The 13808-nt window shown below is 37.5% G+C and overlaps 1 protein-coding gene across 1 annotated transcript in view; it reads left to right on the top strand.

The window, feature by feature from the left end:
- Positions 1–2696: 2696 nt before the first annotated feature.
- Positions 2697–13808, top strand: part of LOC148207649 (uncharacterized) — a 51372-nt gene continuing 40260 nt past the window's right edge. Inside the window, 6 exon segments of the mRNA XM_088118387.1 lie at positions 2697–2791; positions 3209–3407; positions 3508–3617; positions 11772–11868; positions 11957–12055; positions 13600–13758. Of these exon segments, the coding sequence (XP_087974513.1) occupies positions 2697–2791; positions 3209–3407; positions 3508–3617; positions 11772–11868; positions 11957–12055; positions 13600–13758 (759 nt within the window).

Genomic DNA, 13808 nt, shown 5'->3' with positions numbered 1-13808 from the left:
AAAGGAGGGCCAACATGCCAAAATGTTTAGAACTTGAAATCATCACTCCAAATGAACTAATGCAACTATGAAAATGAACTCCATCCTCAGATAAAATTAGTAGAAATAAGCTTTAAATCTTGTTTGATATGTTTCCAATGGTATTCATAAATGCAATATTTGTAGTACTTCATGACATTGGTAGCATCTATGACTTTAATTCATTGATTATTTAGCATGCAAAGTAATCCTCCTCTATTTCCAAGCCACGTACTATTCAGTAGGCAAATTTCATACATGCACCTTTTGATTATTGGTCTTATATATGGTTTTAAGTCTGCAGGATGACCATGACAACGTGTCTCCGCAGGGAGTTGGATATGTATTTACATTTTGATGTGGTTTTAAGTGATGGTCTCTGCATTTTGGTTGACGGTGATTACAGCTGGAATCAAATTTTTGGCAAAGATACTGATAAATCTTCCCATGGAACATACATTAATATCTTGCCTATTATTGACAGTGTGGGGTTATCTTAAAGCTGCAACAGGTAAACTTCCTAGATGAAAAGAGTTCTGGTGGTTAAAACATTATTGTGTAAACCAAATGAGAGAGAGAATTGTATTAATGAAGGTCCAACCACATCAGGGAGAACATTGCCCCTTCTATAGAAGAGGGCTACTGACATTTAACAAGAACTAAACAGCTAACCAACTAAATCAGCCTTTAACTAATAACTAATAAAACCAACGGGCGCGGGTAATTACATTAGTTTCCTTCCCTCTTAAAACTAAACTCGTCTCAATGGAGTTGGAAGGCTGTGAACAATCTTAAAAATATAAACTTGCTTCTTCTTGTGGTCAAAAATACAGATTCTTTCAATTGGCAATCGCTTCCTCATCCAACAGATGTTTTGGTGTCCTTGGGTTAATATTTCAAAGCATTGGTGTTAGCAAAGCAGCATATTTCTTCTGTTGTTGGAGCTGGTACTTGCATCTCTTTTTGGTATGACACTTGGAAGCAACTCTCCTTTTAAAGTAAGGTTTCCCATCTCTTTCTAGTTTGCACTAACCCGGTCAGCTCAGTTTCAGATTGTTGACAACATTTCTTTAGCTTGGAATATTGAAGCTATAAGGAACTCAAAGAAGTGGAAATCATTGAGCTTCCCTCTCTACTTGATTGCTTCACTCTGGTACATTATCCAACCGGATGGACAGGATTAGTTGGAACCTCAACTTTGGATTTTTCACGGTAAAAATCCTTATCACAGTATTTGGAAGCTGGTCACAAGATTCCTAAGGTGCTAAGGTGTAGCCTCAGGTGCTCAGGCGAAAACAAAAATAAATAGGATTGATTATTATCAACATTTCATCACTACATTGAAGGCTTTTTCGTAAGTATATCGAGTTGATAGCTTGGTACTCAAACTGTATCAATGATTGTGATCTCGGGCTTGAGGTTTGAAATCCAAGATGAAATCTCAATGCTTCAAATGTGGAAAGTGACCTATCAACTAGCTCCTATTGGAGGGTTCAGAAAGGCATTTGATCCGGGAGCCTCTTCATTGGTACTTCCTTTATGAGGGTCATATGCGCGTATTAGCTAAATCGTAGTTGGCGCAAACAATACTGCTGGTTGCTTCTTGTGGATTTTCGTAACCCTGTTGTGCAAAAATGGGATATGCATTTGAAACGGTTGCGTCGTAAGACCTTGTTCGTTTTTTGTTTTTTGGTTCTTTTTGTTTTTTTGTTTTTTGTTTTTGTTTTTTTTGTTTGTTGTTTTTGTTTTTACATACATAAGGTAGCTGCCTTATTAGTGCTTGCTTTCGGGCAAGATGGTGATGAATTGCGATTGGCCCAAACCTTCAACCAATGACTATTACGACTCGTCAGAATGGGAGATATATCGATATAAAAAATCGGGAGATGATAAAGAATACCAAAGGGACATTCCAAAAAATGAGAAGGGCGAAACTCGGTTGTAGTTTGGCGACCTAAAGGGCGAACACTTGTTTTGTTATCTAAAGGTGAAGACTTTGAAGTGGGCGAACATGGCGGGCTCCAACTCCAAAGAAAGTTTCGATTTTTCATGGATATTTCTTTTTGAAACTTCATCTTCTCATTAAAATAATTCAAACTTGAGAAAAAAACTTATCTTCTTGTTCAATTGCCTTAATTTGAGAAGAGTTTTGGATTCCGTAATTTCTCAAATCAACAACGAAGACATCAACTTGAAGCAAATTTGAGTCACCTTGCATACTCTGAAACTTTTGTTGGTCTTATGCAATCATTTGAAGTGTCTTCAGTGTCTTCACTCTGCTGGCAAAATTTTCATCTTGGTTAAGGTATGGCCTGGTTTTTAATTCTCCAGTTGTTGTTGGAGTTTGTACAAGAAGAAAGAAAAATTTTATGGGCCATTGTTTGAGTTTGGTGGCAAAATATCATTCTTGTATGAAACTAATTTGGTGAAATTCATACAAACTCCAAGATTTGCTTGAACCTTCTGGTTGCCGAAATTTGTGTGGTATTGGTTCTGATTAAAGACCGACCTTCATAATTGATTCCTTCTTTGCTTGAATCTGAATCCAACTCGATTATTTTCTGAAATATGGGATTTCGATTGAATTCTTGTTGAATGAATCTTGGTTCTTTCCATATTCTTTGTTGAACATACCATTGATTTGTTGTAAGCTTAAGGCTTTTAGTTGTTATGTGATCATGCTTATCATTTGTCGCATCCCACCTACATTCCTATGGATATTGTTGAATACTTCTCCAACCGACAGCAAGCGTCAGGTTGCGGTTCTCGTCAGGTTGTGGTTCGTGGTGAGAGGGCATTGAGTTGATTCGCCTCTTTTTTGGCAAGATAAGAGTCTCCTATGGCAGGAGTGGGGGCTTTCTTGCTTGCCGTGAGTTTTGCAGCCGAAGAATCTTGGTGTTCTAATACCAATTTGTGTGTAAAACAAGATTAGAGAAAGTTGTATTAATGAAGATCCAATCCAACCACATCAGGAGAACACTGCCCCTTTTATAGAAGAAGGCTGCTGACATTTAACAAGAACTAACTAATAACAGCTAACTAACCAATAAAATAATAGCTAACCAACTAACTTCATCCTTCAAACTAATAAACTAATAAAACTAACGGGCTGGTAATTACATCACATTACTTATGTGCTTTTTTGAAAGCATATTTGAACTTTAAAATTGACCTGTTTTATTACATACAGATTAGGTCGGAGAATCCTTCTTACCTTCAACAAGACTTGCAGTACGATTGCCATCTTTGGGGTTTCACTTTTCTCCAGCAAGGTATCACCGACTGTTAAAATTCTGAAGATCTTTCAGGAGGATAGTACAAATTCAGATTACTTCAAACCGTGGAATCAAGCAGACTTTGAGGGGTGGCTATCTGTTCTTATTAGGAAGGTTGTGCTTTCGAACTCTTGAGCTGGGTGTTTCTTCAAATTTTTAGCTCATATATTTATCAATCTCTATCTCTTTCATTCTTTCCCATCCTGTGTAATAGGGTGTTGGAAACAGGGAAGCTGTTTGGCAACGACAATACTGTTGTCTAGTAGGGCCCTATCTCTATTTAATTGAAAGCCCAGGATCCAAATCATATCAGCGATATCTCAGGTTCAGATACTCTCTTATGCAATATAGGTCATTATTGGCTGCATGCATAGATAAGAGATAGTTTTAAGAGCTGTTAAATGGTAAACGATTTTTCGAATTACGTTAATTTTTCAATGAGTATCTGTAGATATTTTCCAATTATACCAGTCGAAAATATTCAATATTCAATTGGCAGCAACGAGAGGATATGTGATATTCAAACTGTTGCAATTGTAACTTTTCATGAGTTATCTGGTATATATAATCATTACAAGGAATACAGTCCATGTAGGGGATTCACGTTGATGCTGTGGTAAAAAAGAACTTGAATGCAAATTGCAGCATTACTAAAAATGCATGCTAATTATCATGGCTTGTCTAAGACCAAGTGCATACTGGCTGATTAGGCAGCCTGGTATGACAATGGGCTTCCTTCCGTTTTGAAGATTTGGTTTGAATGGAAAAGCTTGAGTTCTGCATCAGTTTTTTAAGCTTCAATGATGCTATTTGGGAAGTTTCGAAGTTGGCTTGCCTTTTTAAGTCTAGAATGAGTTTGTTTAAACTTTTAGTTTCTGTGACGCACTATATATCTTTTTTGGCGGGTTTTTTGAGCTGTTTTTCACATTTTTTTCAACTATGAATATGAGTTTGTTTCTTGTTAAAAACAAAAATATTTTTTTTAGTGAAAGAAACAATTTCATTGATGGTAATATAAAAACTAAGGATAGAGACACCAGAGAGACATACACGAGAAAAAGAGAGAAGAAATAAATTCTCAAAGATGAGGAATAGAGGCACTATTTATAGGTTACAAGAGGAAACAAAACTAGGAATAACCTCCTAACTTCCCTAACAAAAAAGGAGATTTATTTGCTAAATTTAAACACAAAATCTAAACAACTTTAAAACAACTTCTAACTAAGTCCACGTAATCTTAACTTCTAACTAATTCAACACTCCCCCTCAAGCTGGACTATACAGATTGAACAGTTTCAGCTTGATCAACTACCTTTCAAATACGGGTCTCAAGAGTCCTTTTGTCAGGATATCTGCAACTTGATCTGATGATGGAACATACATCAGATTTATAATTTTCTCTTCAATCTTCTCCTTGATAAAATGCCTGTCAACCTCAACATGTTTAGTACGATCATGATGCACTGGATTGTGTGCAATAGCAATTGCAGCCTTGTTGTCACAATAGACTTCCATTGAATTATCAAACCTGATCTTGAGTTCTTGGAGAAGGAGAGTTTCAGCCACATTATCTCACAAATACCATGAGATAATGCCCTGAATTCAGCCTCAGCACTACTTGCAAACAACTGATTGTTTCTTACTCCTCCATGTAACAAGATTACCCCATACGAAGGTACAATATCCTGTTGTAGATCTCCTATCTTGAATAGAACCTGCCCAATCAGCATCTGTAAACACCTTAATCTTTCTGTCATCATCCTTTCCGAAAAATAATCCAAGCCCTGGAGTTCCTTCAAGATATCTAAGAATATGATAGACGGCTTCCATGTGTTCTTCAGTAGGAGCATGCATGTATTGACTTACAACACTCACTGCAAATGCAATATCGGCCTAGTGTGGGATAAATAGATTAATCTTCCAACAAGACGCTGATATCTCCCTTTATCAACGGGTACCCCATCTAGGCTCTCTCCAACTTATGATTGGGACTTATTGGAGTATCAGATGGTTTACATCCAAGCATTCCGGTTCCTTCAAGAGGTCTAATACATATTTTCTTTGACACACAGATATACCAGTTCTGCTCCTTGCAACTTCCATCCCTAGAAAATACCGAAGTGTTCCCAGGTCCTTTATTTCGAACTCCTTTCCAAGTGCCGTGTTTTAGTCTCTCTATTTCTTCATGATGGTCACCTGTGACGATAATATCATCTACAATGAGGATGGTGATCTTACGTTGAGAGTGCCTATAGAACATTGTATGGTCAGTTTGAGCTTGGGTATACCTTGTTTAAAAACAGCCTTTGAAATCGCCCGAACCATGCACGTGGGGATTGTTTTAAACCATAGAGAGATTTCTTCAGCTTACACACCTTTCCATCATACTTATCAATGTCAAATCCAGGAGGAAGGTCCATGTACACCTCTTCTTCCAAATCTCCATTGAGGAATGCATCTTGACATCCAGTTGTTGTAGTTTCCAATCCAGATTTGCAGCAAGAGACAAGAGGACACGGATTGTGTTTAATTTTGCAACGGGTGCAAATGTCTCCTGATAGTCTACCCAAAAGTCTGAGAGTATCCTTTGGCCACCAATCTTGCTTTATACCTTTCAATGGACCCATCAGCCTTATATTTGACAGTAAAGATCCATCGGCATCCTACCGTTGGTTTATCTTGAGGACAATCAACTACTGTCCACGTATCATTAAGCTTCAAAGCCTTCATTTCATCATCTACCGCATTTTTCACTGTGGATTGCTCATAGCCTCTTGAATGGATTTTGGTACCTCATTGGCTTCCAGATTGAGAGCCAAGGTCTGAACTGCTGAAGATAAATGACTATAACCAATACATCGAGCAATTGGATGTTGAGTACACGATCTCACACCCTTCCTAAGTGCAATAGGAAGATCAAGATCATTAGTATTGTCTTGAGGCACAAGGGTAGATTGTTCAGTACCTAAGGACGAGATGGATTCATGACTTTGCTGTTGAGGCTGTGGTGGCTCCACTCCTCTTTGAACCGTTTGTCGCGAGAATAAACAAGAGTCTCAGGTTTCTTGTCACTTCGATTTGGGTTGACTTGATCATCTGCATTATTACAGGAAATAATAGGAACTGACTCTTCTATCTGAGCAATTGGGATGATCGATAGGATAGGTATTTTTGGCTGAGGTGACTCGGTATTTAGACCATCAATCTCAGGTATTTTTGACTGAGGGGACTCAATTTTGGTATTTAGATCGTCAATCTCCCAAAAATTTCCATCAAGACTACTCGTAATAGGCTCAGTCTCCCCCTGAGGGGAATTTAGGGAGAAAAAAGATTGAGACTCAAAAAATGTGACATCCATGGTAGTGTAAAATTTATTGGTTAATGGACAATAGCATTTATAGCCTTTTTGAGTAGGAGAGTAACCAAGGAAGACACACTTTCTGGCTTTTGGCTCCAATTTGTGACGTTCATGATCATAAACATGAGTGAATGCAGTACATCCAAATATTTTGAGGGGAATTGTGAGGACAGATCGGATTTGCGGATAGATAGTGAGTAAGATTTCTAGTGGAGTGTTAAATTTCAGAACACGAGAGGGCATCCGATTAATGAGATAACAAGCAGTAAGGACAGCATCACCCCAAAAACAGTTAGGAACAGAATTGGTGAACATGAGAGCACGAGCAGTTTCTAAAAGATGCCTATTTTTCCTTTCAGCTATACCATTTTGTTGGGGGTTAATGACACAGGAACTTTGGTGAATGATTCCATTTTGAGACAGGAAAGTTCCCAATATTTGATTAAAATATTCTGTCCCCTTATCTGTGCGAAGAATTTTGATTCTCGTATTAATTGATTATGAATGAGAGAATGAAACTATTGAAAGATTGATGCAGTTTCTGATTTTTCTTCAAGTAAATAGACCCAACAAACCCTAGTGTGATCATCAGTGAAGGTAAGGAACCAACGTTTACCGGACATAGTTTTGATGCGAGACGGCCCCCATAAATCACTATGAATCATTGTGAATGGACTGGATGGTATATACTCAACAGAAAGATAAGATGTACGAGAGTGTTTTGCAAGTTGACACACTTCGCAAGTAAAAAGGTCATCTTTATGAAAAAGTGAAGGGTACAAATGTTTAAGATACTGAAAACTCGGGTGCTCTAAACGGCGATTGTAAAAGTAGAATTTGTTGTTCCCTAGAATTCGACTCACTACCAACCTGGAGAACTTTTTTTTCTTAGACTTGGTCCTCTGAAGTAGTAGAGCCTTCAAGCCATCAGCATTGCCAATCGTCGTTCCCGTTATCAAGTCCTGAAACAAACACTTAGAGTCAGTGAACAGGGCTTGACACTTAAATCATGAGTCAACTTCTGAACAGAAATTAGATTGCAACATAATTAGGCACATGGAGCACTGAGTGCAATGTAATGTTTGGGCTAAGAATAACAGAACTAAAGCCTTAATAATGGCCGATGACCCATCTGCAAGCTTGACATGTGTCTGAATCGGGTTGGGGAGTACATGGTAAACATATCATGAAAAGCGGTCATATGATCAGTTGCACCCGAATCTAAGATCCACTGATCGGAATGCTGCTGACTTGTTAAAGCTGCACTAAAAATACCTCGTTGTGCCACAAAACTTGATGAAGGAGTAGACTCAACCGGCGATGTTAAGAGGCGATAGAGCTGTTCAAGTTGTGCCTTCGAAAATGGAGGGAGAGAGGTGGCCAAATCTTGGGAGTTTGACACACTAGGGCCCACTTGATAGCCGGAGGAGTGGTTCGAGAAGATGGAGTATTTGTAGGTGGAGGTGGCCGATAATCCCCTGATAAATTCTTCGTTGAGGACGACCATGGAATTCCCAACACCGATCTTTTGTATGGTTTGTGCGCTTACAATGATCACACCATAGGTTGTTCCGACGAGTAGATCGGGATGAAGGTGGTGGTGGACCTCGTGCCGCCAGAGCTGATGATTCCAGTGAGAGGGACAGAGGTTTTGCGTGTGTATCACCCATCATCACACGTTTACGGCTTGACTCCCAGCGAACTTCTGCGAAGATTTCATCAATGGCTGGGATTGGCTTTGTGGCAAGTAAGCGGCCACGCACATCATCTAATTCCAGACGAAGACCTGCAAGAAAATCATAAATTCGTTCCTTCTCGACGTGTTTGCGGAAGCGTTCAGCATCCTTCGAGTTCTCCCATTCGAGATTGAGACATAAATCAAGTTCAGCCCACAACCTACGTAATGAGATGTAGTATTGGGTGACATCGGATTCACCTTGTCGTAAGGAACGTGCCTTATTGCGTAATTCAAAACAATTGAGCCAAGTTATCAAATCAGAAAAAGCCATAGTGAGCGCATTCCAAAGATCCTTTGCTGTTGAGTAGAAGAGATGAAGATTCTTTAATGTCTTCCTCCATCGAGTTAATGAGCCATGCCATGACCATTGAGTTTTGTGCATCCCACACGGAAAACGAAGGGTCAGCTTGATCTGGTTCTGCTATCATGCCATGATGTACCGAGTCGACTGCGGCCACGAATAACTAGGAGGGCCGATCGAGACCATTGCAGAAAATTTTTCCGTTGAGTTTTGGAGAGGTAATTTGGAGCGAAGTGTTTTAGAGATAGAGATGTGAGGGTCGTGGATGTGCTTTTAGGGAGAGAAATTGAGGTCGTATTCGATTCGTCGGAACTCTCATCCTTGCGCACGTCAGTCATCATGGCTGTTTTAACCATTCTGGTGTCAATCTAAACCTAGCTCTGATACCATAAAAACTAAGGATAGAGACACCCAGAGGACATACACGAGAAAAGAGAGAAGAAATAAATTCTCAAATTGATTGATCAAAGATGAGGAATAGAGACACTATTTATAGGTTACAAGAGGAAACAAAATCTAGGAATAACCTCCTAACTTCCCTAACAAAAAAGGAGATTTATTTGCTAAATTTAAACACAAAATCTAAACAACTTTAAAACAACTTCTAACTAAGTCCACGTAATCTTAACTTCTAACTAATTCAACATAATACAAAAGACCCAAAAGGCTGATTTGGATCTTGGATTTGGATCTTGGAACTTGCTCTAGAGTGATTGGATTTCCAATGGACTCTTTGAGCTCTTTGGTTCCAATTAGGCCATTATTGAAGGACCCTCCCCGTGTTTATAAATGTAAGACCTTAAACAGGCTTAGTTCTTCTAAAGAGAATATCCAAAGTTCCCTTTTGGAGGCCGATTTCTCGGATGGCGATGAAGATTCACTTATTAGCATTAGTAGTTATGATTCTTGTGATAGAAAAGTCATTGTTGAGGACTCAATTGCTAGCGGTTTTGATGTTTTCTTTGGAGATGGTCTTACTTCTCTGTTCAATGAGGCCGAAGATAAAGAAACTTCTTGTTTACCGCCATGACTCATTGCAAGAGTTTGAATGTTCGGTCCCAAAGATTTGTCAGATTTTTTCAAACAAGCGGGCATTACTCTTGTTCCAATAGACAGAGCTTAACTTCTTTTTCCGAGATGACACGTTGCTCTTAGCTATATTTCTCATCTTTTTTTGAGGTTTTGGTTTGCTTTTCTTTTGTTAGGTTTTGTTTAGCTGGAGTTGTATTTAGTTCTGGTTAGTTTGGTGGTTTTCTGTCTGGTGTTTTGGTTTGTTTCTCCATGAATGTAACCATTTGTTCACTTTCTCGACCACCGGATCGCAAAAGGAAAGCGATCTATATCTGCCTTGTAGAGGAAGCCCGAGATATGAGCTGGGCCAAGAACCCTTTTTGCAATCAAACTTTCATGATATCGAATCCAACTCGTTCTCATCCAGATTTACCCCATAATCTTTGAGTTTTGGTGTTTGACATTGATTCCTCTGTAGCTTCTTCAAAGAGCCTGATAGTGTTGAACATGTTTGAGAGGGAGGGATCATCGAAGGGGGAGAAGAGAACAGTGTCATCTGCAAATTGTAGATGGTGGACTTCCAAAGTGTTGTTTCCTAGGTCGAAACCTTTGATGAGATTTGTGCTAGCTGCTCGAGTCATCAATCTACTAAACACATCAGCCACCAAAATGAAAAGAAAGGGTCACTTTGACAGAAAACAAAATATGAGTTTGGACCTTTTCACTTTATTGTTGAAAAGTATTATTTCGTATAAAAAGAAAAATACTAGCTGATTAGGTAGCTTTGATTTTATATTTCAATATTTAATTCTTCATGGTAAATATGTTATCTTCCACCGTGGGTTGGAGTAGATTGCCTATATAAAAGATTCTCGGATTACTGTGTAATAAAAACAGCTGTTTCCTTTTCATTGGATCCTTAGCTCCTTTGGAACACCATCCCAGACTGTCAACTGAACGTCCATCCAATATGATTGAGACCACCTCAAAAACAATTGAAACTTCTGTTATCCTAGCTTAGGGGACTCCATTCATTATGGAAACCATATACAACAGATTAGTACACACTAACTTAATGAGCTGGACTATGAAAGGGAAATTAAATGAGTTCAAAACTTTTTACTCTCTAGGACAAGGAGGTTACGGACTAAGGCTAATCCGGTTCAGATGACACCATGCTATTTGTTCAGAAATGAAAGAAATGCTTAATGGTCTGATTACTGGAATATCTTTGAATTACCTGTGGGTCTAAAGATATCTATACTAACCTAGATTGTTGACATTGATGGTTTTTCTAAACAATAAACAGAATTTACATTGATAGATGAGAAGAAAAAAATTGTTCAAGACTAAACAACCCAAAAACAGACAAAAATCTAAATATTGCCTTAAGCTGCAAAAATTGCACAAACTACTGCCTAAAAGTAAAGCACATCTAGAAGCCTTCAAAGGGAGTAAAAATCAAATGTGCAAATTCGGGATTGTTCCTTGGTTTTAATAATCAAATCGAGAAAGTTATGTAAACTTTTCTTCCAAAGGGTAATGATGAAGGCATATTTGAGCAATGGGGGTATGAAATCAAGTAACCTGGATGGATTTTAAAGGTTGATATTGAAAAAACTTTTGATTGTGTAGATTGGGATTTCCTTGAAGAAGTCATGAAATTTGAGGGTTGGATGAAAATGGCTAAAATGGATAAACACTGAAATTGGTTTGAGTTGAGATGTCTTCATATTCCCAGTTTAGCTTTTTCTCTTTTTTTTTTCACTCTTTTTTGGGTTTGTATCTTTTAACTTTTTTTTTTTCTTTCATTGAATTAGATTTTGTTTCTTGTTCAAAAAAATGAAGTAATTGGGCTTTTTTAGCAGGGGTTGGAGGTTTTGCCTTGATACTTCTTCTCTTTGGTGTCGTCGGGTTTTTAACATTTATGGTTTTGGAATCTTTTGGTTTTTGTTCATTATGTAATTCGGTTGGTTATGAAAGAACAATTTAGCATTAGCCGTAATTTTGTAATTGTTTGATGAAGTTGTATTTTCTGATTTAAGAATTATGTTTATTGATCTGGGTAAGCTTAAGAGGAAAACAAATAGTTCAACTGCCGGCAGAGTTGGTTGGGGAGGTGCAACATGTCTTGGCTGTTTATGATGCTGCACGATCAAATAACAAGGTTACCTCTGTCTTATGCTATTTGCACACTTGATTGTGCTCTGTTGATCATCTTTATCACTCAACTTTGTAACTGTATTTGGGGTTAGGTTGTGGAGGATGCTGGTGCCCTCATATTAAGATGTGATTCTGATGATTCAAGGAAAACTTGGCAGAACCGCTTGCAAGGGGCCATATATCGTGCATCTGTATGTGATTATTTGTTGCAGTGTGTCATGATTTGTGTTCATCCTTCATTTGGGTTTAGATGAGACGCAGATTAGACACTTATAATTTGTGCTATCTGGATTAGTTTTTTTCCTTTTATTTTATACCAACAGGGCTCCATTCACATTATTCTCTTTATCATTGTATGTACTGTTAGATGCTTATAATTCACACACTATGATTTTTCATTTCACCAATGAAAATTTATTTCTGTTAAAAAAGTCATTTTTCTAATTAAAATTATCGTTTGTGATTTAATAAGAAAACCTATAATGAGGCAAGGCAAGACAATCCAATTTACTGTGATTTAATAATCCTGGTGGTGTGAATTTTATATTGATATGCCGACAGGACTGTATATATAAATATATTTAATTTTTAGAAGCTGCAATGTATATTCACATAGATAAAATTTTTAAATATTTTATGCCCACCATACTAATTAGATGGTTAAACTTGCTGTTCTCTCTTTTTTATTTTTTATTATTTTTCTTTATAACGGGGAGGTGGTGCTTTGCTCTCCTATACCCTGGGGCACCCGCACCTGCCCTAGGGCCTGGACGTTAAACTTGCTGATCTGTAACGTGATTATTAGTTTCCTATGCTAATCTTTTTTCTATTAGTGATGTAGTTATCTTTCTGTTAGTAAAGGATCATACTATCATAGTAACTGTACTCTGCAATCTTGTAAACAATACTTTTCATTGGTAAAATGAAAAAAGTATAGAAAGAACGTAAAAACCCCCCTTGATTTAAGAAAACCAACCCAACAAAGCCCTCAAAAGAGATAAAGAAAACCTCAGCACCAATACAAATAAATAAAGTGCAGTATTCTAGTCATACTGGTATAAAATTCAGAATCAAATTAGTTCTGTTACATCAGGAATTGGTATAAGGGCAAAAGGTGAGACTTTGAAATCAACGATGGCATATCTCTTGCTGAAGGAAGAGATAGTGAAGCTGTAATTGAATAGCTTCTGCAACCAAACGCATTGATGGGAGGGTTATTGGCAGGAGTTCATACACGATAGACAGATGATTTTGTTCTTCGAGAGTTTGTCATGTTCATTTGAAAAATGTTAACTATTGTAACTTAGCTGTTGAGAAAATTAAAGTGATAAAAAATAATGAGAAAGAAGTAATAAAATTTTCAATGTTTGATAAACAATTGGGAAATATGAAATGTGAGAGATTAAATTCAATAGATGAAGAAATCAACTCCAAATTGAAATGATACAAAATTGATGATAAACAAATGAATATTATAAATCTTGGTGATACAAACTTCTCATGGAAGGATCAATTTAGAACATCAGTGTGATTGTTCATTTTCTCTTTTTATTTGGGTCCCAAACATGTTGAAGGATCTGTTTTTGTGTTTCTACAGGGCATAGGCTATATTATTTGCTAAAATGCTATGGGATTTGGTTTATTCCTTTAATACTATTCTATTGCTGTCACGTTCCTTTTTCCTGAATTTATAATGAAGTTTTTCAATCACGTACCTGGATATTTAAATACGCAGGCCTCTGCTCCTATTTCGGGTCTATCTGAAACTTCATCTAACTCCGAGGACTCAGAAATGGAACCAGATGATAGTGAAGATATGGATTCATCTATGGAGAGGGTATTTATGACTGGTTCTCTTGATGAACTTAGCGTCCGTTTCAGTTCTAGTAATCAGGTATTTTTGAAACATTCTTGTTTTTATATCCTCCCTCACTATTCGCTTGA

Source organism: Momordica charantia, unplaced genomic scaffold (genome assembly GCF_013281855.1).
Source record: "Momordica charantia cultivar OHB3-1 unplaced genomic scaffold, Mcharantia_2.0 BLBB01000121.1, whole genome shotgun sequence".
NCBI lineage: Eukaryota > Viridiplantae > Streptophyta > Magnoliopsida > Cucurbitales > Cucurbitaceae > Momordica > Momordica charantia.
Note: the sequence above shows the minus strand (reverse complement) of the source record. Positions and strands in the feature narration are given on the sequence as shown.